The following is a 25,200-nucleotide window of genomic DNA, read 5'->3' as shown; positions in this document are numbered from 1 at the left end:
TGATAACGGTACAGGGTAGGGCTTTATTTCCCTGCACAGAATCATAAAATTCAGTCTGTCATGTCTGTGCTGGTTCTCGGCAAGAGTAGGTAAATGCCCTTTACCGTAGCCCTGCAAATTTCACTTAATTATCCAAAGTTTATTCTCAAACTATCCTCTTCACAGTAAGTTGTGTGTTATCCGCAAACTTTGTAATTGTGTCCTACACACCCAAGTATAGGTCATTAATGTATATCAAGAGAAGCAGTGGTCCAAGTACCAAACTCCTGGCGAAGCCCATTTAGCCCTTCCACCAGTTTGAAAAACAATCCTTTCCCACTACTCTTTGGCACTCAGCCAACTTTGCACCCTTGGTCTCTTTTATTCTGTGGGTTTCAACTTTGCTGACATTCAAATTCGTGTAGCACAATTTTCCCTTAACAAATTCATAACGTTTAATTTTGTTGCAGATTATCGTTTCTAAAAGCTTTCCCACCACCAAGAGGTTAAATTGACTGGCCTTAGATCCTTTTTTGAAAAAATATTTAACATTTGCAACTCTCCAATCCCCTGGCACCAGCCCTATATCTAAGAGGATTGGAAGGGTACTTCACTTCGTATATGCGGATACATCCTATCCAGGCCTGATGACATGAATTTTTAAATAGTCAGCCTAATACCTCTTCCATAAATTTTTAGCCCATCCAGGGTCTCAACTACCTCCTCTTTCACTGTGACAGCATCCTCTTCCTTGGTAAAGAAAGATCTAAAGTAATCACAGAATTGTTACAGTGCAGAAGGAAGTCTTTTGGCCCATCGTGTCTGCACCAGCTCTCCGAATGAGCATTATGACTCAGAGTTGCTCTCCTGACTTTTCCCCGTAACCCTGAACATTGTTTTTATTTAAATAATCATCTAATGCCCCCTTGGATGCCTCGATTGAACCTGCCTCCACCAACCACATTTCCAGACAATGTATTCCAGACCCGAACCACTCGCTGTGTGAAAACGTTTTTTTTTCACATCGCATTTGTTTCTTTTGCAAATCAGGTAAATTTTTTAAAATATTTGTTCATAGGATGCAGGCATCTCCATCTAGGTGAGCATTTATTACCCATCCTTAATTGTCCTTGTTCAGAGGGCAGTTAAGAGTCAACCACTTTGCTGTGGGTCTGGAATACATGTAGGCCAGACCAGATAAGGACAGCAGATTTCCTTCCCTAAAGGACCCAGGTCCCTTGCTCCTGCACACCCTTTATAGTTGTACCCCTTATTTTATATTCTCTCCAAGCTCTTCCTACAAAAATAAATCACCTCACACTTCTCTGCATTGAACTTCATCTGCCACTTGTCTGCCCACTCCACCAACTTGTCTATGTCCTTTTGAAGTTCTATACTGTCCTCCTCATAATTTACAATTCTCCCAAGTTTTTTTATCATCTGCAAACTCTGAAATTATCCCTGCACACCAAGATCTAGATCACCAGGAAAAGCAACGGTCTCAATACAACCCCTGGGGAACTCCACAACAAACCTTCCTCTAGCCCGAAAAATATACATTAACCATTACTCACTGTTTTATATCCATGTTGCTACTGTCCTTTTTATTCCATGAGCTATAACTTTTCTCAAGTCTGCTGTACAGCACTGTATTGAATGCCTTTTGGAAGTCCACGTACACCACATCAACAGCATTCCCCTCATCAACCCTCTCTGTTACCTCTTCAAAACCCTCCAAACACGATTTTCCCTTAAGAAACCCATGCTGGTTTTTCCTAACCAACCCACATTTTTCCATGTGACTATTAATTCTATCCCAAATAATTGTTTCTAGAAGCCCCCCCCCCACCACCAAAGTTAAACTGACTGGTCTGTAATTGCTGGGCTTATCCTTACTACCTTTTTTGAATAAGGATACTTATTTAGTATCTCAGCCATGCTCTGACTCTCCATAAATCTCCTTTTTGCTCTCTAATTGGCTCCACCTCTCCTCTTACTATTAACATGCCGATAGAAGACTTTTGGATTCCCTTTCATATGAGCTGCCAATCTCTTCTTATACACTCTTTGCTTCCAATTTCTTTTTTCACTTCACCTCTGAACTTTTTATATTCAGTTAGATCTCAGGTTGACAATACAATTGAGAATCAGTCATTTGCACCATTTTACTGCTTCACCTTACTTTCTCTCTTGTCATCCAAGTAGTTCTGACTTTGCTTGTCCTATATTCCCCCTTTGTGGGAATGTACTTCAATTGTACCTGAATTCTCTCCTCTTTAAAGGCAGCTCATTATTCTATTAGTTTTTCCTGCCAATCTTTGATCCCAATTTATCTGGGCCACTGAAATTGGGACCTCCCCCAATTAAATACCTTCACTCTGGATTGTTCCTTGTCCTTTTCCATGGTGTCATTGTCCCCTAAATGCTTCCGTGCTAACAACAGATCACTTGATTCACCTCATGCCCAAAATAATCCAACAATGCCTCCTTCCTCATTTGGCCAAAAAAATACTGATCAAGAAAATTCTCCTCAACGAGATTCAGAAATTCTTGCCCCTCTTCGTCCTTTACACCATTGCTATTAGAGTCTAAAGATAATTAAAGTGTCCCATTATAACTACTCTATAGTTTATGCACTTCTCTAATTACTTTGCAAATTTGTTCTTCTATATCCTTTCCAATAATTATTAACCTATAGAATACACCTAGCAGCCTAAAGGTATTTCTTGGTTCTAAGCAAATAGATTCTGTCCTTGACCACTCCAGGCCATCCTCTCTCCAACATGACAATATTGTTTTTAATCAATACTGCCATCTCCTCCTTTCTTTAACAGTCCAAATGGCCCAGGAATCTAATGTCCTACCTCGTGCACCATCTCATCAGACATGCACTCATCTACTTCTACACTCACTAGCGTGTGACACTGGGAGTAATCTGGAGATTACTAGCTTCGAGGCCCTGCTTGTCTCCTACCTAGCCCCCTAAAATCTGCCTGCAGCACTTCATTCTAATTTCTACCAATGTCATTTGTACCTACATGGACCACCAGCTTCCCCCGCCTCCTCCATTCAGAGTGCTCAGTGACATCCTTGACCTGACACAAGAGAGGAAGTGTACCTGGATTAACATCTGCAGCCACAGAAACACCTGCCTGCTCCCCTAACTATAGAATCCCCTATCATTACTGTGTTCCAAATCTTTCTCCTGCCACTATGAACAGCTGGGCCAGCCATGGAATCACAGACTATGCTCTGGCTGCATTTCTTAGAGGAACCATCACTCTCACCAATACTAGGAACTGAATACCAGCTGAACAGCGAGATGCACTCCAAAGCTCTTTCACTACCTGCCTTGTCTTTTTTTGACTGCCTGATGGTCACCTATTCTCTCGCTGCCTGCATATCCTTAAGCTGCAGGCTGACCACCTCTATAAATGTGTGCTATTCACAAAGCTCAGCTGCTTCTCAGACTCAGCTTGATGACACTTCCCCAGCTGACGACACTTCCTGCATGTGGTCGTCCAAGATGCGAGAAGCATTCTGGAGTTCCCATAATGGCACAGGAGTGCACTCCACAGGATTGAGATGCTCTGCCATCTATTTATTAGACAATTAATTGACTTAACAGAAACAAACTTAAGATTTAAATACTCACCAATCACCTGCTGCCCTTATGCTGACATCAATAATAGGGAGGTAAACTTAAATGCTTTATTTAACTTTTATTAACTACATACCACACATTTTAATGTTTTAATATTTCTATCCCTTATTATCTCATTTTAACTTTATCCCCTAGATCTGATTAACTGAAAACTGATGGTAACATGATAAATCATGATTTTAATAATCTGGTCTATACATGCACAAGACAAAGACACACTCCAACTAGAACTAATTCTGCATGGTCTGGAGGGGACACTTTTGAAACCACTCGGCAAGGTTCCACACTGGTGAGTTACAGCTATGGTGATGACTCATACAAAGTATGAAGCTCGATGGAAATGTCATCATTGCTTTGCCATAAACAAGAAACTGCCTCTGAGCCAACTGGTAATCAAGCTGCCTGTGATTCCCAACAAAGCGGATTCTCCATTTTACCATTGTGTGACTTCTAAAATTGGGCAAATGTGGTTGAATGTATACAATATAAAATATGAAAGCTTGCAGATATAAAAATAGGAATTGGAAGTCAAACAATGGGCAGGAGCAACATGGAGATAAAATTGGCTAAGTAATAGAAACAGTTGTGGATGGCCGTTTTCAGGGCTGAGGGGAAGTTTACAGTTGGGTTTCCCAAAGCTCAGTACTAGCACCACTGGTGTTTTTATATACATTAATCACAGAATCTCTACAGTACAGGAGGTGACCATTTGGCCCATTGAGTCTGCACTGGCTCACTGAAAGAGCATTCCACCTAATGCCGCTCCCCTGCCTTATCCCCGTGACCTTGCTCATTCTTATCTTTTCAGGGAGCAGTCCAATTCGCATTGGAATACCTCGATTGAACCTGCCTCCACCACCCTCTCAGGAAGTTCCTTCCAGACTTCAACTGCCCTCTGGGTTAAAAAATTTTCCTCACACCACTCCTTTTGCCCATTATTTTGAATGTGTCCTCTAGTCCTTGACATACTCCTGAGGGGGAACAGTTTCTTGCTAGTTCTCACTATCCATACCCCTCATGATCTTGAATACCTTTATCAAGTCTCCTCTCATCCTTATCTCCAAGGAAAACAGTCCCAACCTCTCCAATCTATCCTCTTGGCTACAGTTCTTTATCCCTGTAATCATTCTTGTGAATCTCCTCTGTACTCTCTCCAAAGTCTTCACAAATTCCTCAAGTATGGCACCCTGAACTGGATGCAGTATTCCAAATGAGGCCTAACTAGTATGTTATACAAGTTCAACATGACTTCCTTACTCTTGTACTCAATGCCCCTATTAACTGCCATGGTGGAATTCAAACCCATGTTCCCAGAGGATTAGCCTGGGCCTCTGGATTACTACTCCAGCGACTTAACATCTATGCCACCGCCTGGAAATCCTAACAGCACAAGGCCTGCAGCAGTTCAAGCAGGCAGCTCACCACCACCTGCTCTCGGGAAATAAACACTGGCCTTGCCAGCAATGCCCACATCCCACATAAGAATTAAAAAATATTGAATGGCGAAACAGGCTAGAGGGACTGAATGGTCTACTCGTGCACCTATTTATGTTCTCTGCCAAGTTTGGTGATTTCCATCTGTAAAACTGTAGAATTCATTTTGTATGGAAGAACCCCTAAAGAAAAGCAAGTTGCTGCACATACCTTTGAGGTGTGATCAGCCCGTATCTGGTGGCCTCACTAACCCTGTGAGGCTGCAATGCTCTGTGACTGTTAGGATTGTGGTTCATTTTGCTGCTTTGAATTGAAAAATAACAAAGAATTTTCATGCAGCTGCTGCACTAAACTGTACACAAACCACACAAGGTACTTCAGGTATATACATATATACCACTGCTTCCTGACAATTCTTCCACTGTTACGAGTGACCTGAAAAACATGTGCGGTCAAATTACGATCTTTATTGCAACAATACTTCTTTGAATACAGGATTTCAGGGTTTCTCTCTCGCGCATGCGCTCTCCCCATCTCGCTCGCATCCCCCTCCTCTCGCACAAGCTCCTCCCCTCGACACACGCACTTCCTCCTCTCACAGGCGCTCCTCCCTATCCCGGGCGCACGTGCTCTCCCCATCCTAGGTGCGTGCGTGAGCTCTCTCCCTCTCAAGCGTACATGCACCCCACTCTCTCCAGTGCTCTCATCACGAGTGCGCGCCCCCTCCCCCCTCTTGCGCGCAGCCCCCTCCAACACCACCCTCAAGCCGCCTCGAACCCCCCTCTCTCTTGCTCACTCGGCTCCCTCCCCCTTTATAACGCGCGCGCACCCTCCATCCCCCCTCTCGCGCACCGCTCGCTCCCCCGTCTCTCGCGCACGCACAGACCATCTCTCGTGCACACACACTGTCCCTCCCCCTCCTCTCGTGCACACTCTCCCTCCCCCTCCCTCCACCACCCCTCGCGCGCCCCCTCCCTCCACCACCCCTCGCGCGCCCCCTCCCTCCACCACCCTTCGCGCGCCCCTCCCTCCACCACCCTTCGCGCGCCCCCTCCCTCCCTCCCCCCACCCCCCTTCTTACCCCTCGCGCCCGCCCCCTCTGCTCTCCCCTCGCGCCCGCCCCCTCCGCTCTCCCCTCGCGCCCGCCCCCTCCGCTCTCCCCTCGCGCCCGCCCCCTCTGCTCTCCCCTCGCGCCCGCCCCCTCTGCTCTCCCCTCGCGCCCGCCCCCTCTGCTCTCCCCTCGCGCCCGCCCCCTCTGCTCTCCCCTCGCGCCCGCCCCCTCTGCTCTCCCCTCGCGCCCGCCCCCTCTGCTCTCCCCTCGCGCCCGCCCCCTCTGCTCTCCCCTCGCGCCCGCCCCCTCTGCTCTCCCCTCGCGCCCGCCCCCTCTGCTCTCCCCTCGCGCCCGCCCCCTCTGCTCTCCCCTCGCGCCCGCCCCCTCTGCTCTCCCCTCGCACCCGCCCTGCTCTCCCCTCGCACCCGCCCGCCCTGCTCTCCCCTCGCACCCGCCCCCTTCTCTACCCTCACACGCCCCCCCTTCTCTACCCTCACACGCGCCCCCCTCTCTACCCTCACACGACCCCCCCTTCTCTACCCTCACACGCCCCCCCCTTCTCTACCCTCACACGCCCCCCCCCCTTCTCTACCCTCACACGCCCCCCCCCTTCTCTACCCTCACACGCCCCCCCTTCTCTACCCTCACACGCCCCCCTTCTCTACCCTCACACCCGCCCCCCTTCTGTCCTCCCCCCTCACCCCGCCTCTCTCCCCTCACACCCGCTCCCCTTCTCTACCCCGCCTCCTTCTCTACCCCAATGTGCCCGACCCCTTCTCTACCCTCACACGCCCCCCCCTTCTCTACCCTCACACGCCCCCCTTCTCTACCCTCACACCCGCCCCCCTTCTGTCCTCCCCCCTCACCCCGCCTCTCTCCCCTCACACCCGCTCCCCTTCTCTACCCCGCCTCCTTCTCTACCCCAATGTGCCCGACCCCTTCTCTACCCTCACACCCACTCTTCTCTACCCTCACGCCCGCCCCCGAAACCCCTTTTCTACCCTAATGCACCCCCTCTCTCCCGCACCCCCTTCTCTCTCCTCGCGCCCACCCCCCTTCTCCACCCGCACGCGACCCCACCCTTCTCCACCCGCACGCGACCCCACCCTTCTCCACCCGCACGCGACCCCCCCTTCTCTACCCTCCCGCCCCCTCTGCTCTCCCCTCGCGCCCGCTCCCTCTGCTCTCCCCTCGCGCCGCCCTGCTCTCCCCTCGCGCCCGCCCGCCCTGCTCTCCCCTCGCACCCCCCCCTTCCCTACCCTCACGCGACCCCCCCCCTTCCCTACCCTCACGCGACCCCCCCTTCCCTACCCTCACGCGACCCCCCCCTTCCCTACCCTCACGCGACCCCCCCTTCCCTACCCACACGCGACCCCCCCTTCCCTACCCTCACGCGACCCCCCCCTTCCCTACCCACACGCGACCCCCCCCTTCCCTACCCTCACGCGACCCCCCCCTTCCCTACCCTCACGCGACCCCCCCTTCCCTACCCTCACGCGACTCCCCCCTTCCCTATCCTCACGCGACCCCCCCTCTACCCTCACGCGACCCCCCCTTCCCTACCCTCACGCGACCCCCCCCTCTCTACCCTCACGCGACCCCCCCCTCTACCCTCACGCGACCCCCCCTCTCTACCCTCACGCGACCCCCCCCTCTCAACCCTCACGCGACCCCCCCCTCTCAACCCTCACGCGACCCCCCCCCTCTCTACCCTCACGCGACCCCCCCCTCTCAACCCTCACGCGACCCCCCCCCTCTCTACCCTCACGCGACCCCCCCTTCTCTAGCTTCACACGACCCCCCTCTTCTCTAGCTTCACACGCCCCCCCCCCACTTCTCTAGCTTCACACGCCCCCCCCTTCTCTACTCGCGACCCCCCCCTTCCCTACCCTCACGCGACCCCCCCTTCCCTACCCTCACGCGACCCCCCCCTTCCCTACCCTCACGCGACCCCCCCCTTCCCTACCCTCACGCGACCCCCCCCTTCCCTACCCTCACGCGACCCCCCCCTTCCCTACCCTCACGCGACCCCCCCCTTCCCTACCCTCACGCGACCCCCCCCTTCCCTACCCTCACGCGACCCCCCCCTTCCCTACCCTCACGCGACCCCCCCCTTCCCTACCCTCACGCGACCCCCCCCTTCCCTACCCTCACGCGACCCCCCCCTTCCCTACCCTCACGCGACCCCCCCCTTCCCTACCCTCACGCGACCCCCCCCTTCCCTACCCTCACACAGACACAAACAGGAACTAACTGAATGTCCATTCCTCACCCACTCTCTCTACAATTTAGAATTGGCGCCCTAAGCAACATCAAAATAACGGTCACCGGAAACGGAACTGCATCACCCGCCTCACGCAACATCAGCCCATTGACGTCACTGGGAGGAGCTGGCGGCTGTGATTGGTTAGCTCTGGGCTGGGCCAGGAGCACATCAGGAGAAGTCAGAGTGTTTCGTGGAGCCGTGAGTGGGTAAAGAGCCCAAGAGATACCTGCAGGAGAGGGAGAACAGCTTGCTCAAAATAGGTCTTGAAGGAGGAGAGAGTTTTAGAGCTGCTCAATTCCTGGGCCCTAAATGTGGGGCAAAAGGGGAGCTGGAGAAAAGGCCAGAATGGAAGTAACAAAGAGAGTGGTCATGGAATAAAAGGGACAAAACAACATCTGCATATAAAGGAACACAGTTAACGTTTCGAGTCCGAATGACCCTTCAACAGAATTAAGTAAAAATAGAAGAGAGGTGAAATATAAGCTAGTTTAAGGGGAGGGTGGGACAGGTAGAGCTGGATAGAGGGCCAGTGACTGGTGGAGATAACCAAAAGATGTCACAGACAAAAGGACAAAGAGGTGTTGAAGGTGGTGATATTATCTAAAGAATGTGCTAATTAAGGGTAGAAAGCAGGACAAGCAAGGTACAGATAGCCCTAGTGGGGGTGGTGTGAAGGAATTGAAAAAGGCTAAAAGATAGAGATAAAACAGTAAGACATAGGAGCAGAAATTAGGCCAATCGGCCCATCGAATCTGCTCCGCCATTCAATCATGGCTGATAAGTTTCTCAACCCCATTCTCCCGCCTTCTCCCCATAACCTTTGATCCCCTTACCAATCAAGAACCTATCTATCTCCATCTTAAATACACTCAATGACCTGGCCTCCACAGCCTTCTGTGGCAATGAATTCCATAGATTCACCACTCTGGCTAAAGAAGTTTCTCCTCATCTCTGTTCTAAAAGGTCTTCCCTTTACTCTGAGGCTGTGCCCTCAGGTCCTAGTCTCTCCTACTAATGGAAACATTTTCCCCACATCCACTCTATCCAGGCCTTTCAGTATTCTGTAAGTTTCAATCATCCCCCCTCATCCTTCTAAACTCCATCGAGTATAGACTCAGAGTCCTCAAACTTTCCTCATATGTTAAGCCTTTCATTGCTGGGATCATTCTTGTGAACCTCCTTTGGACCCTTTCCAGGGCCAGCACACCTTCCTGAGATATGGGGCCCAAAATTGCTCACAATATTCTAAATGTGGTCTGACCAGAGCCTTATAAAGCCTCAGCAGCACATCCCTGCTTTTATATTCTAGTCCTCTCGAAATAAATGCCAACATTGCATTTGCCTTCCTGACTACCAACTCAACCTGCAATTTAACCTTAAGAGAATCCTGGATTAGGACTCCCAAATCCCTTTACACTCCGGATTTCTGAATTCTCTCCCCATTTAGAAAATAGTCCATGCCTCTATTCTTCCTACCAAAGTGCATGACCTCACACTTCCCCACGTTGTATTCCATCCGCCACTTCTTTGCCCATTCTCCTAACCTGTCCAAATCCTTCTGCAGCTTCCCCGCCTCCTCAATACTACCTGTCCCTCCACCTATCTTTGTATCATCTACAAACTTAGCCAGGATGCCCTCATTTCCTTCATCTAGATCATTAATGTATAAAGTGAAAAGTTGTGGTCCCAGCACTGACCCCTGCGGAACTCCACTAGTCACTGGCCGCCATCCTGAGAAGGACCCCCTTATCCCCACTCTCTGCCTCCTGCCAGACAGCCAATCTTCATTCGATGCTAATACCTTGCCTCTAACGCCAAGGGCTCTTATCTTACTGAGCAGCCTCCTGTGCGACACCTTGTCAAAGGCCTTCTGGAAGTCCAAGTAGATAACATCCATTGGCTCTCCTTTGTCTAACCTACTCGTTACCTCCTCAAAGAATTCTAACAGATTTGTCAGGCATGACCTCCCCTTGATGAAACCATGCTGACTTTGCCCTATTTTACCATGCACTTCCAAGTATTCTGAAATCTCATCCTTAATAATGGAATCTAAAATCTTACCAACGACCGACATCAGGCTAATTGGCTTGTAATTTCCCGTCTTTTGCCTCACTCCCTTCTTAAACAGGGGGGTTAAATTAGCGATTTTCCAGTCCTCTGGGACCCTCCCTGACTCCAGTGATTCCCGAAAGATCACCACTAACGCCTCCACTATCTCTTCAGCTATCTCCTTCAGAACTCTGGGGTGTAATCCATCTGGTCCAGGTGATTTATCCACCTTCAGACCTTTCAGTTTTCCTAGCACCTTCTCCTTGGTAATGGCCACCATACTCACCTCTTGAACTTTGGGGATGTCACTTGTGTCTTCCACTGTGAAGACTGACGCAAAGTACCTATTCAGTTCCTCCGCCGTTTCTTTGTTCCCCACTACTACTTCTCCAGGGTCATTTTCCAGTGGCCCAATGTCCACTTTTGCCTCTCTTACCCTTTATATATCTAAAAAACTCTTGCAATCTTCTTTTATATTACTGGCTAGTTTACCCTCATATTTAATCTTCTCCCTCCTTATTTCTTTTTTAGTTGTCCTCTGTTGGTCTTTGTAGGCTTTCCAATCCCCTGGTTTCCCACTGCTCTTCGCTGCATTGTATGCTTTCTCTTTAGTTTTTATGCTGTCTCTGACCTCCCTTGTCAGCCATGGTTGCCTCGTCCTCCCTTTAGTATGCTTCTTCTTCCTACAGATGAATTTTTGCTGTGTCTCCCAAATTACTCCCAGAAACTCCTGCCATTGCTATTCCACTGTCTTTCCTGCAAGGCCCATCTCCCAGTCAGTTCTGGCCAGCTCCTCCCTCATGCCTCTGTAGTTGCCTTTATTCAACTGTAATACTGTTACATCTGATTCCAGCTTTTTCCTCTCAAATCATATTATGGTCACTTCCTCCTAAGGGTTCCTTCACCTTAAGCTCCCTTATCAAATCTGCCTCATTACACATCACTAAATCTAGAATTGCCTGTTCCCTAGTGGGTTCCACCACAAGCTGCTCCAAAAAGCCATCTCGTAGACATTCCACAAATTCCTTTTCTTGGGATCCACTACCAACCTGATTTTCCTGATCACTGTAACCTTGCCTTTCTTACACACATTTTCTATCTCCTGGTGTATCTTGTGCCCCACATCCTGACTACTGTTCGGAGGCCTGTACATAACTCCCATTATGGTTTTTTTACCTTTGCAGTTCCTCAACTCTACCCACACAGATTCTACATCATCTGACCCTACATCATTTCTTGCTATTAATTTAATTTCATTTCTTACTAACAAGGCAACCCCACCCCCTCTGCCAACCTGCCTATCTTTTCGATAGTATGTATATCCTTGGATATTTAGCTCCCAGTCCTGATCCCCTTACAGCCATATCTCTGTAATGCCCACCACATCATACCTGCAAATTTCAATCTGCGCCACAAGCTCATTTACCTTATTTCGTATACTGTGTGCATTCAGATACAACACCTTCAGTCCTGTATTTCCCGTCCCCTTTCTCATTGTCACCCTTTTATCCAATGGATGGAAATACATTTAAAAATAATGGAAATAGGTGGGAAAAGAAAAATCTATATAAATTATTGGAAAAAAAAGGGGGGGGATCGGAAAGGGGTGGGGTTGGAGGAGAGAGTTCATGATCTAAAATTGTTGAACTCAATATTCAGTCCGAAAGGCTGTAAAGTGCCTAGTCGGAAGATGAGGTGCTGTTCCTCCAGTTTGCGTTGAGCTTCACTGGAACAATGCAACAGGCCAAGGATGGACATGTGGGCATGAGAGCAGGGTGAAATTGAAATGGCAAGCGACTGGGAGGTCTGGGTTATGCTTGCGGACAAACCGAAGCTGTTCTGCAAAGTGGTCACCCAGTCTGCGTTTGGTCTCTCCAATGTAGAGGAAACTGCATTGGGAGCAACGAATGTAGTAGACTAAATTGAGGGAAGTGCAAGTGAAATGCTGCTTCACTTGAAAGGAGTGTTTGGGCCCTTGGACGGTGAGGAGAGGGGAAGTAAAGGGGCAGGTGTTGCACCTTCTGCGGCTGCATGGGAAGGTGCCGTGGGAGGGGGTTGAGAATGACTAAAAAAGCATATGGAATCCTGGACTTTATGTGCTCGCTTATGTAGAGTGCAAAGGCAGGACATTATGATAAACCTTTATAAATCACTGGTTCAGCTTTAGAAGGAATATGAAGGCATTAGAGAGAGTGCAGTAAAAATTCACAAGAATCAGGGATGAGCAACTTCAGTTATAGAGTCATAGACATCCACAATACAGAAAAGGCCCTTTGGCCCATCGAGTCTGCGCTGGTCAAACAAGTACCTAACTATTTTAATTCATTTTCCAGCACTAGGCCTTGTATGCCATGGCATCGCAAGTGCACATCCAAATACTTCTTGTTGAGGGTTTCTGCCTCGACCACCCTTTCAGGCATGAGTTCCAGATTCCCACCACCTTCTGGGTGAAAAAATTATTCCTCACATCCCCTCTAAACCTCCTGCCCCTTACCTTAAAACTATGCCCCCTGGTTATTGATCCCTCTACCAAGGGGAAAAATTCCTTCCTGTCTACCCTATCTATGCCCCTCATAATTTTAGATACCTCAATCATGTCCCCCTCAATCTCCTCTGCTCCAAGGAAAATAACCCCAGTCAATCCAATCTCTCCTCATAGTTAAAACTCTCCAGCCGAGGTAACATCCTGGTAAATCTCCTCTGCACTTTCTCTAGTGCAATCACATCCTCCCTAGAATGTGGATTCCAGAACTGCACGCAATACTCACGCTGTGGCCTAACCAACGTTTTATACAGTTCCTGCATAACCTCCCTGCTCTTATATTCTATGCCTCGGCTAATAAAGGCAAATATCCCACATGCCTTCCTAACCACCTTATCTACCTGTCCTGCTACCTTAAGGGACAGGTGGACATGCACTCCAAGGTCCCTCTGATCCTCGGTACTTCCCAGGGTCCTATCATTCATTGTGTATTCCCGTGCCTTGTTTGTCCTGCCCAAGTGCATCACCTCACACTTGCCCAGATTAAATTCCATTTGCCAATGATCAGCCCATCTGACCAGCCCGTCTATATCCTCCTGTAATCTAAGGCTATCCTCCTCGCTATTTACCACCCCACCAATTTTCGTGTCATCTGCGAACTTACTGATCAACCCTCCTACATTCAAGTCCAAATTGTTTATATATACCACAAACAGCAAGGGACCCAACACTGATCCCTGTGGAACCCCCCTGGACACAGGCATCCAGTCACAAAATCACCCCTTGACCCTCCGCTTCCTGCCGCTCAGCCAATTCTGGATCTGGCAATTTGCCAAATTGCGTTGGATCCCATGGGCTCTTCGTCATCTTATAAGTCTCCCATGCGGGACCTTATTAAAAGCCTTGCTGAAGTCCAAGTAGATTCCGTCAAATGCATTCCCCTCATCTACACACCTGGTCACCTCTTCAAAAAATTCAATCAAATTGATCAGACATGACCTCCCCTTAACAAAACCATGCTGACTGTCCTTGATTAATCCCTGCCTCTCCAAGTGTAGATTAATTCTGTCCCTCAGAATTGCTTCCAATAGTTTCCCCACCACTGAGGTTAGACTGACTGGCCTGTAGTTCCCTGGTTTATCCCTTCCTCCCTACTTGAATAACAGTACCACATTGGCTGTCCGCCAGTCTCTAGCACCTCTCCTGTGGCCAGAGAGGTATTGAAAATTATTGCCAGTGCCCCAGCTATCTTCTCCCTTGCCTCATTCAACAGCCTGGGATACATTTCATCCAGGCCTGGAAATTTATTTACTTTTAAGCCTGCCAAGTCGCTTAAAAACTCCTCCCTTTCTATGCTAATTTCTCTAATTATATCACAGCCCTTCTGCCTGATTTCTTTACCCACGTCGTCCCTCTCACTTGAGAATGCCTACACAAAGTATTCACTTAGAACCCTATCTACGTCTTCCGGCTTCACACACAAGTTATCACTATGGTCGTTAATGGGCCCTACTCTTTCCCTAATTATCCTCTTACTCTTAATTAACTTGCAAAATAACTTTGGATTTTCCTTTATTTTACCTGCCAATGTTTTTTCATGCCCTCTTTTTGCTCTCCTAATTTCCTTTGTAAGTTCCCTCCGACACAGTCTATACTCCTCTAGGGCTTTTGCTGTTTTGAGCCCTCGGTATCTGCCATAAGTCTCCCTTTTTCTCTTTACCCAATCCTGTATATCCCTCGACATTCAGGGTTCCCTGGATTGTTGGTCCCACCCTTTGTCTTTACTGGAATATGCTGGCCCTGTACTCTCCCTATTTCCTTCTTGAATGAGTCCCACTGCTCTGACACAGATTTACCTAAAAGTAGCTGCTCCCAGTCCACTCTGGCCAAATCATATCTGATCTTATTAAAATCAGCCTTCCCCCAATTTAGAGCTCTGATTTCTGGCCCACCCTTGTCCTTTTCCATAACAACCTTGAATTTAACGGAGTTATGATCACTATCTGCAAAATGCTCCCCCACCGATACCTCTACCACTTGCCTGGCTTCATTCCCTAAAATTAAGTCCAGGACTGCCCCCTCTTTTGTAGGACCTTCTACGTACTGGCTTAAAAAGCTCTCCTGGATGCATTTTAAGAATTCCGCTCCCTCTAAACCTATCACACTATGACTAACCTAGTTATTGTTGGGGAAGTTGAAATCCCCCCCTATTACTACCCTATTATTTTTACCCTACTCTGAAATTTGCCTACATATTTGCTCTTCTATTTCTCTCTGACTGTTTGGGGGCCTATCGTACACTCCCAGCAATGTGATTGCTGCTTTTTTGTTTTTCAGTTCTACTCATATGGCTTCATTTGAGGAGCCTTCTAAGATGTCATCCCTCCTTACTGCTGTAATTGATTCCTTGATCAATATTGCAATACACCCTCCTCTTTTACCTCCTTCCCTGTCTCGCCTGAAGACCCTATATCGTAGAATATTGAGCTGCCAATCCTGCCCCTCTCTCAACCGTGTCTCTGTGACAGTAATGACATCAGACTTCAATGTGTTAATTTGTGCCTTATTCGTCAAACTCCTTGCATTAAAATAAATACCATCCAGCCTTGCCAAACTCCCTTGTGCCTTAACTGGCCTATAATTTCTATGTCTTCCAGACTCACTTGCTTTCTCTTCTAATTTTGGCTGTGCATCTCCCCCTGCTGAACCTCCTCTCAGGATCCCATCCTCCTGCCAAGTTGGTTTAAACCCTCCCCAACAGCACTAGCAAACCTCCCCGCAAGGATTTGGTGCCATTCCAGTTCAGGTGCAACTCGTCTGCCTTGTGCAGGTCCCACCGCCCCCAGAAACAGTCCCAATGTCCCAGAAATCTAAAGCCCTCTCTCCTGCACCATCTCTCCAGCCACCCATATTCACTAGCGCGTGGCACCGGAAGTAATCCAAAGATTACTACCTTTGAGGTCCTGTTTTTTAATCTTTTTCCTATCTCCCTAAATTCTGCTTGCAGGACCTCATCCCTCTTTCTACTTATGTCGTTGGTACCAATATGTACCACAATCTTTTTATGTTTGCCCTCCCCCTTTAGAATGCTCTGCAGCCATTCAGTGACATCCTTGACCCTGGCACCAGAGGGGCAACATACCATCCTGGAGTCACGTCTATGGCCGCAGAAACGCCTGTCTGTTCCCCTTACTATCGAGTCTCCTACTACTATTGCTTTTCCCCTCTTTTTCCTCCACCCCTGTGCAGCTGAGCCACTCACAGTGCCATGAGCGTGGCTGCACTCACCAGTGGAACCGTCACTCTCACAGTTTTCCAACATAGAAAAATGGTTCTCGAGCGAGATGCACCCTGGGGATTTCCTGACTACCTGCCTGACACCCTTCTTCTGACTGATGGTCACCCATTCCCTCCCTGTCTGCACTTCCGTAAGCTGTGGGGTGGCCACAGCTAAAAATGTGCTATCCACGATGAGTATAGATTGGAGAATCTGACACTTTTCCTTGGAGATGAGAAAGTTAAGAGAAGATTTGTTCAAAATCATGAGTGGTCTGGAGTATAGGGAGAAATTTGTTCCCATCAGTGAAGGATGGAGAAGCAGAGGACACCAATTTAAGATGATTGGCAAAAGAAGCAATCATGACATGAGTAGTTGGAATGAGTCTGAGAAAATGGTGAAGGCAGGTTCAGTCGTGTCCGTCATAAGAGAATTTAATCATTATCTGAAGAGGAAGGATTTGTAGCTCTATGGGGAAAGTCGGGTAATGGGACTAGATAAATTACTCTTGCAGAAAACCGGCAGAGGCACAACGGGCTAAGTGGCCTCCTGTGTTGTACCCATTCCATGATTCTATGAAGAGATTAAACATGAGGATTAGTATTTTAAATTGCTTGTGTTGGGGGTTACAGGTAATTTAGGTCAGTGAGGACAGGAGTGATCAGTTTCACTGGCTTGATGTGGGATAGGAGATAGAAGCAATGTTTTGGATGTGCTCAAGTTTCCAGAGGGTGGAGGATGAGAGTCTGGCTAGGAGTGCTTTGAAATACTCAAATTTAGAGATAACCAATCCATGAATGAGGGCTTTAGCAGCAGATAAACTCAGGCAGGGCGGGTATGGAATCAGAAGCACAACTTTGGGTCAAATATGATATTGAGGATGTGAACTGTTACGATCCCAGCTGAGGTTACCCCTGGACAAGCCTGGTCCCAGAGTGGAACCCAGCTTGATAGATCCTAACTTGTTTGTTTAGATATGTGGAGAGTAGCTACTGAACAGGCACAGGAGTCAACTGATGAACTTTTAACAAAAGAATAAAACATTTATTAAACAAGGAAAGATGAACTATGTTACAATACTCCTTCACCCACAATACTCCTTCACCCAACTATACCTTTACAGATATATACAGATTTGTAAGGATAACACAAGTTACAAAAGCTATCTTATACTTTAATGTTCATAGTAAGTATACAGTTCATGGATAAATAAGCACCTGTGGTCAGACACACCACACTATGAAACCAAGTGACAGATGCCACCTCAACCAGATGCTATAGATCTCTCATCAACTCCCCCCAGACACTTGTCACAACGTGAGCAAACCCAATTAACTGCACTCTGTCTTTTGCACAAGGGTTTCCAATCTCCACTCTCCAAGACCTTGCTTTGGAATCTTATTCCTTTTTCCTATCTCCTATTTCATTCAGATACCTCCCGCAAGGGCTCAGCTCCAGGGTTTCGATCTCTCCTTCCGATGTTCCTCTCCCCTGGGTCACCACGTGCATTCAAGCTGTCTCCCATGCACTCTCTCTCACTGACTCAGCCATCAACAGTACAACATTGCTTCACATGCCCATAGCAAAGAGTTACAGACCTTCAGTTGTCTCTTTGGACCTTCTTGCCTCCCACAAGCTGTTCTAGCTTTAAATCTGCTCTCTGCAGCTTGAAGCTTTAAACTTGAAGCTTGGAGCCTTTCTCCGCCTCTCACTCTTAACTTCACTTAACAGGACCTTTTCCAGGTTCCTGTCCTTCATTTGACTAGAAGGTCTGCTTTGGACTTTCCCTTCTTCCACTCCCCTGGATTTTGGGGTCTTTTCTTTAGCTTGGGATTGGCTTTCTGTCCCCTTTGCTCCAGTCTTTCTCTGGCAGCTTCGTTCAAAACCAACTGAACTCAAACAGCTTCCAAAATCAAATTGCTGTTTCCCTTCTGTGTGTGTGTGTGTCTGTGGGAGGCACCTACCTCTCTGGACCCCTGTTGCTAAATAATAGCGCTGTTTTTTCCACTGTTGTTTGCTTAACCTTAGCTGCAGCAGTCATAAGAACCTCATTAGAAATGGGGGCAGCTTTTTAAAGTGAAACTAAAACTCAATTTGATCTTTCTTATTGCACGGATACAGAAATATAAGTCAAACTTAAACTTTAAAGCTAAAACTCATTCCTAACACCTACAAATACCGATATAACTTACTTAAACTGGCGGGGAGTTTGTGGCATGTGCTTAAGATAAATGCTTTGGTCTTCCCAGCATTCAGCTGGTGGCAATTCCAGCCCATCCCAGAATGGATTTCAGTTAAACTATCTGACAACATTGAAAGAATGGGGCAAGCTATTATAGGTGGAAGTGCGTAGATGATGTTATAAAGAGACAGACACCCTATAGATGAGGAAGAAGATGGGGGCAAAAGGTAGAGTTTGGAGGAAATGATGCAGTGGTGGTAAGAGAAGTCTTTGTAGGAGGTGCTCTGGCTATAATTGAAGAGGTAAGAGAAGCAAGTGAGGGCAATGTGTGATGTTGTTGCCCTTGTCAAAGGCTGGAGAGAAATCAAAAAGGACAAGGAAAGTTAATGAACTTAGGTCACTGTCACAGAAGTTGTCATTTGCCTTTTAGGTTATGTGTCAGAACTGTGGTATGAACAGAATACTAATTGGAGAGATTCAGACATGGAGTAAGGCGAATGATGGAAAATTCATTTGCAGGGTGTGAGATTGCAAGGCGAGCATTTATTATCCATCCCTAATTGCCCTTAAGACGGTAGTGGTAAGCCACCTTCTTGACAGTTGTTATCCATGTTGTGCAGGTACACTCATTGCTATTGGGAAGGGAGTTCCAGATTTTTACCCAGCGACAGTGAAGGAGTGGCAATTTAATTCAAAGTCAGGATGGCGGTAAGACTTGGAGGGGAACTCACCCATATCTTTCTAGGCAAAGGACATAAGAAATAATGTTACAGTCTCTGTAGAAACTGATAACTTTTAAAAAGAGTTTTAGTGAAGAGTCATTTGGTAGTACAGAGTGTTGGTGAAAAAGAGATGGTGTGGAAGCTTTTCGTCATGCTCTCATCAGGACAGATTTGCAAGAATATGAAAACTAAAGGGAATAACAGTTCATACTGCAGGAAAGGAGAGTGCTAATTGTTTGGCAGTGGACTCTGATTGGTAGAGGTGTTGTCATGGAGAATGCAGCAGGGAACAGTTAACTTTCACAAAAACAGAAAATGCTGGAAGAACTCAGCAGGTCTGGCAGCATGTGTGAAGAAAGAAATAGAGTTAATGTTTTGAGTCCGTATGACTCTTCTTCAGAGCTAAAGAGTAGAAATGTGTTGGAATTTATACTGTTTAGTCGGGGTGGAGCAGGTGAAGCTGGATAGAAAGTCAGCGATAGGAGAGGGATAAGGAGAAATTGACAGAGATGAACAGTTAACTGCCCTTCGACACGCCACTGCTCCCCATGGACCCCTATTACTGGACCATCAGTAAGGCAAGGCTCCGGGAAGAACTTAACTGCCAACCTGTGAGAATATGAAGGATACCACGGCATGAGCTTTGCCATATGGAATGATGTGATTGTGCCACGGCTTCAGGCAGGGAAGCACATCATGATTGCAGACCATGGCAACAGTTTGCGTGGCATCGTCCAGCACCTTAAGGGTATGTCAGATACTGCAATCACGAAACTCAATCTGCCAACTGGTATTCCAATCATTTACAAGCTGGATGTATAGCTGAATCCCACTGAACCAATAAAGTTCCTGGGAGATGAAGTGACTCAAGGCAGCCATGAAGGCCATAGCACCACAAGGGGAAGTCAAGAAGTGAACCAGACAGAAAATGTCTTGCAAGCCTTTGAATGATGAAAAGTGCCTGAAACTACATCATGTCGAGTTTAACAACATTCACTGTTAAACCATGGTTTTATCATGAAGTTATTTACCATGAAGAAATGTTAAATTAAACATGACATAAAATAAGTTTCTTCTTTCCTCTCCTCCTAAAGTTGTCTCATGGTCTCTTGAAGGCAGTGGCCAATGCCAGACACAGAAATCAAATGAAGGAAATTCCTATAACATTAGAAAGGGCACCTGGGTGTCCTCAGGCTGGCATGGACAAGATGGGCCGAATGGCCTCCTGTGCTGTAACTTTTCTATGGTTCTAACATTCCCATAAACTCACATAATATGTGTCCAATTTGTCATGGACTGTGCAAGAATTCCAAAAACTCATCTCCATCTGAAATGGGAGATCCCTTATTTTTAAACTCTGGCGCCTGATTCTACATTCTGCCATGAGAGGAAACATCCTCTCAGCTCCTACCCTGTTAAGCCCCCTCAGGATCTTACCAATAAGATCAGATCTCATTCTTCTAAACTCCAATGAGCATAGTATAGGGCCAACCTCCACAACCTTTCCTCATATGATAACCCCAGGCATCAGCCTAGGGAACCTTCTCTGAACTGCTTCAAAAACAAATATATCCCTCCTTAAGTAAGGAGACCAAAACTGTACAACTGTACATTGTACTTCAGGTATGGTCCCACCAATGTTCTGTAGAGTTGTAGCAAAATTTCCCTATTTTTATACTCCATCCCCTTGCAATGAAGGCCAACATTCAATTTGCCTTCCTAATTTCTCATTGTACCTGCATGCTAACTATGATTTATGTACAAGGAGACCCAGATCCCTCTGTACTGCAGCATTCTGCAGTCTCCCTCCACTTAAATAATATTCTGATTTTGTATTCTTGGTGCCAATGTAGATAACCTCACATAGAACCATAGAAAAGTTACAGCACAGAAGGAGGCCATTCGGCCCATCTTCTCCATGCCAGCCCGACGACACTCAGGTGCCCTTTCTAATCCCACCTTTCTGCACCCGGCCCATAGCCCTGCAGCTTACAGCACTTAAGGTGCAGATCCAGGTACTTTTTAAAAGAGTTTAGAGTTTCTGCCTCTACCACCAACTTGGGCAGTGAATTCCAGACACCCACTACCCTCTGCGTAAAAAAGTTCTTCCTCACGTCCCCCCTACACCTTCTGCCACTTATCTTGAATCTATGTCCCCTGGTTCTAGAATTCTCCACCAAAGGAAACAATTTTATCCTATCTACTCTATCTATTCCCCTCATAATTTTGTACACCTCAATCAAGTCACCTCTTAGCCTTCTTTGTTCTAAGGAAAATAACCCCAACCTATCCAATCTCTCCTCGTAGCTACACTTTTCTAACCCTGGCAACATTCTTGTAAACCTCCTCTGCACTCTCTCACATTTCCCACATTATACACCATCTGCCAAATTTTGCCCAATCATGACCTATCTATATCTCATTGTATGCTCCTCAAAACCTGCTTTCCTAGCAATCTTTGTACCATCAGCAAATTTGGCTAAAATACACTCATTCGATTTATCCAAGTCATCAATATAGATCGTAAATAGTTGAGGCCCTAGATCTCTGTGCACCCCACTAGTTACAGTTTGCCAACCTGAAAATGACCCATTTATCCCAATTCTCTGTTTCCTGTCAGTTAGCCAACCCTCTATCCATCCTACTACATCACCAATATATCAGATGGCAATCTTGTCTTGTAAACTTGTACGTGGCACCTTATCGAATGCCGTTTGGAAATCCAAGTACACTACATCTACTGGTTCCCCTTTATTGGTTTTTTCACTGCAGCTGCTTGGTACAGTTTTTTGATGCAGATAAGCCAAATCTGAGGAAATAAGGGACACTTCATGTTGGGGGTGGATAGCTAGAAAGACCGAGATGGGGGTTAGGATGCTGGCAAGATGGTGGGGGAAGTGAGGCTGATGTGCTGGCAAGACTGGTGAGCGTGGAGCAAGTGGTGGGCTGGTGGGGAGCCTGGGGCGGAGGTGAGTGCAAGACTGCAGACTGGGGTGGCGTTGTCGATGGAGAATTTGTGATTGGGACAGGGTTGTGAACCTGAGAGTCCCTAGTCAAGAATCTGTACACAGGTCGTAGATGCATGAAAGTCACTGGACATTTGTGATGGGAACCAGGAGCAGGAGTAGGCCATTTGGCTCTTTGAGCCTGCTCTGTCAATCGATAAGATCATGGCTAATCTGATTGTGGCCTCAACTCCACTTTCCTGTCTGGTCCCCATAACGCTTGACTCCTTGGTCAATCAAAAATCTGTCTAACTCAGCCTTGAATATATTCAATGACCCAGCCTCCACTTCTCTCGAGGGAGCCTAAGAGCCCTCTGAAAGAAAAATGTTTTCCTCATCTCAGTCTCGGTTCTTTTTAGAATACCCTTTACCCAAATGAAGAGAGGGCTAGAAATGTTGCCCTGAATAAAGGCTAGAGCTATATATATATCCATGGCACTATCCTCAGGTTAATGTGATTAACTTGAAATAATAATATAAGCACAGGCAAGACAAGAGATATTAATTAAAAATGAATTAGCAAAATAATGAATTAATTAAACATTATAAAGATGGCAGGGCAGGTGATCTGTGGCGGCTGCAGAATGTGGGAACTTGTGATCCAAGGCAAGCGTGTCTGCAGTAAGTGTCTATGGCCAGAGGAACTCCAGCTCCTGAGCTGAGGCCCAGCTGCAGATTCTGCGACACATCAGGGAGGGGTTAAAGTTAACAAAAACAGAAAATGCTGGAAAAACTCAGCAGGTCTAACAGCATCTGTGGAGAGAAAAAACACAGAGTAAATGTCCCTATGACTTCTTCAGAGCCAAAGAGAAGTAAAAATTTGATGAAAGTTATACTGTTTAAGTGGGGTGGAGCAGGTGAAACTGGATAGAAGGCCAGTGATAGGTGGAGGCAAAGGAGAGAGTGCCAGAAATGCTGTGCACAAAGGGGTGTTAATGATAGTGATACTGGCTAAAGGAGGTGCTGATGGTGGCATTAAGGTAAGAAAGCAGAATGTGATAATAGCAGGACAAGGGTGAGCACTCTAGAAAGAACAACATGAACAAGTGACAGATGGACCTAGTGGAGGTGGGGTAGGGGGAGGGGATAGTGGTGGGAAAAAAGATTGAAAATAGGATAAAAGGTGGGGATAAACCAATGAATAAAAATGAAAATAAATAAAAATAAGTCGATAAAAATTTAAAAAATAAAATTTAAAAATTTAAGATGAATATTGAAAAAAGAGGGGGGTGGTTAAAAAAGGGGCTGAGGATGGGGGAGAGAGTTCATGGTCTGAATTTGTTGAACTCAATGTTAAGTCCAGAAGGCTGTAAAGTGCCGAATTGGAAGGTGAGGTGCTGTTCCTCCAGTTTGCGTTGAGCTTCACTGGAACATTGCAGCAGGCCAAGGACGGACATGTGGGCATAAGAGTAGGATGGTGTATTGAAATGGCAAGCGATAGGAAGGCCTGGGTCATGCTTGCAGACAGACTGAAGGTGTTCCGCAAAGCGGTCACCCAGTCTGTGTTTGGCCTCTCCAATGAGGAGGAGACTGCATTGGGAGCAGCGAATGCAGTGGACCAAACTGAAGGTGGTGCAAGTAAAGCACTGGAGGAGGTAAAGGGACAGGTGTTGCATTTTGTGCGATTGCATGTGAAGGTGCTGTGGGAAGGGCGTGAGATGTTGGAGGTGATGGAGGAGTGGACCAACGTATCCCGGAAGGAATGGTCCCTACAGAATGCTGACAGGGACAGGTGAAGGGAAGATGTGTTTGGTGGTGGCATCATGCTGGAGTTGGCGGAAATGGCGGAGGATGATCCTTTGAATGCGGAGGCTGGTGGGATGAAAAGTGAGGACAAGGGGGACCCTACCATGGTTCTGGGAGGGAGAGGAAAGTGTGAGGGCAGAGGTGCGGGAGATGGGTCGGACGTGGTTGAGGGCCCTGTCAACCACAGTGGGTGGGAAACCTCGGTTAAGAAAGGAGGAAGACAAGTCAGAAGCACCGTTTTGGAAAGTGGCATCATTGGAACAGATGTGACAGAGGCAAAGGAACTGAGAGAATGGGTTGGAGTCCTTACAGGAAGCAGGGTGTGAGGAGGTGTAGTTGAGTTAGCTGTGGGAGTCAGTAGGCTTGTAATGAATATTGGAGGACAGTCTATCTCCAGAAATTGAGACAGAGAGGTCAAGGAAGGGAAGGGAAGAGTCAGAGATGGACCATGTGAAGGTGATGGAGGGTTGGAAATTGGAAGCAAAACTGATAAATTTTTCCAGGTCTAGACAAGAGCATGAAGCAGCACCAAAACAGCCAATGATGTACCAAAAAAGAGTTATGGGAAGGGGCCTAATTAGAACTGGAACAGTACCCATCTTTTTTATCCACTTATTTTTATTTTTATTTTTATTTATTTTCATTTTTATTCATTGTTTTATCCCCACCTTTTATGCTATTTTCAATCTTTTTTCCCACCACCATCCCCTCCCCCTACCCCACTCCCACTAGGGCCATCTGTCACTTGTTCATGTTGTTCTTTCCAGAGTGCTCACCCTTGTCCTGCTGTTACCACATTCTGCTTTCTGACCTTAATGCCACCATCAGCACCTCCTTTAGCCAGTATCACTACCATTAACACCCCTTTTGTCCATGACATCTCTGGCAATCTCTCCTTTGCCTCCACCTATCACTGGCTTCAAACATTAACTCTGTTTTTCTCTCCACAGATGCTGTTAAACCTGCTGAGTTTTCCAGCATTTACTGTTTTGTTTCAGATTTCCAGCATCTGCAGTATTTTGCTTTTATCTTAGGGGGAAAGTTACCTGGATACTTTGTTCCAGGAGGTCGTCACAACCCTTAGGATAGGGTCTTCTGATTTGGTCCATGGTCAGGGACAGGAGGGTGTGACTGTGATTAAGAAAGGTATGGGGAACGAGAAGGTAGAAATGGAGGAGCCTCAGCCTTTGCAATTGTCCACCAGGTTCGAGGTTCTTGCAGCAGAAAGTGGTGGATGAGCGAACTGACCATGGTATAGGAAGCCATTCAAGTGGGAGCAGGAAATAGGGATGTTGTGGTAGTTGGGACAGTAAAGTCAGTGGGATAGAAGCAGTTGTCTGTTG

At 47.1% G+C, this 25,200-nt stretch overlaps 1 protein-coding gene across 2 annotated transcripts in view; it reads right to left on the bottom strand.

Annotated features, from left to right (window-relative positions):
- The window catches only part of ndc80 (NDC80 kinetochore complex component), a 140,787-nt gene extending 135,215 nt beyond the window's left edge, over positions 1 to 5,572 (bottom strand). The window contains exons 1-2 of one of the 2 annotated variants that reach the window (XM_078555526.1): positions 5,475 to 5,572; positions 5,288 to 5,380 (exon numbers count right to left, since the gene is read on the bottom strand). In XM_078555526.1, coding sequence (XP_078411652.1) covers positions 5,288 to 5,373 — 86 coding nt within the window. In that variant the 5' untranslated portion in view covers positions 5,374 to 5,380; positions 5,475 to 5,572. Of the gene's footprint in view, positions 1 to 5,287 lie in introns of both variants that reach the window. The other variant, XM_078555525.1, reaches the window with a different exon arrangement.
- Positions 5,573 to 25,200: the final 19,628 nt, after the last annotated feature.

The sequence above is a fragment of the Cetorhinus maximus genome, chromosome 13 (assembly GCF_964194155.1).
Source record: "Cetorhinus maximus chromosome 13, sCetMax3.hap1.1, whole genome shotgun sequence".
Taxonomy (NCBI): Eukaryota; Metazoa; Chordata; class Chondrichthyes; order Lamniformes; family Cetorhinidae; genus Cetorhinus; species Cetorhinus maximus.
This window is presented reverse-complemented; position numbering and strand designations above follow the sequence as displayed.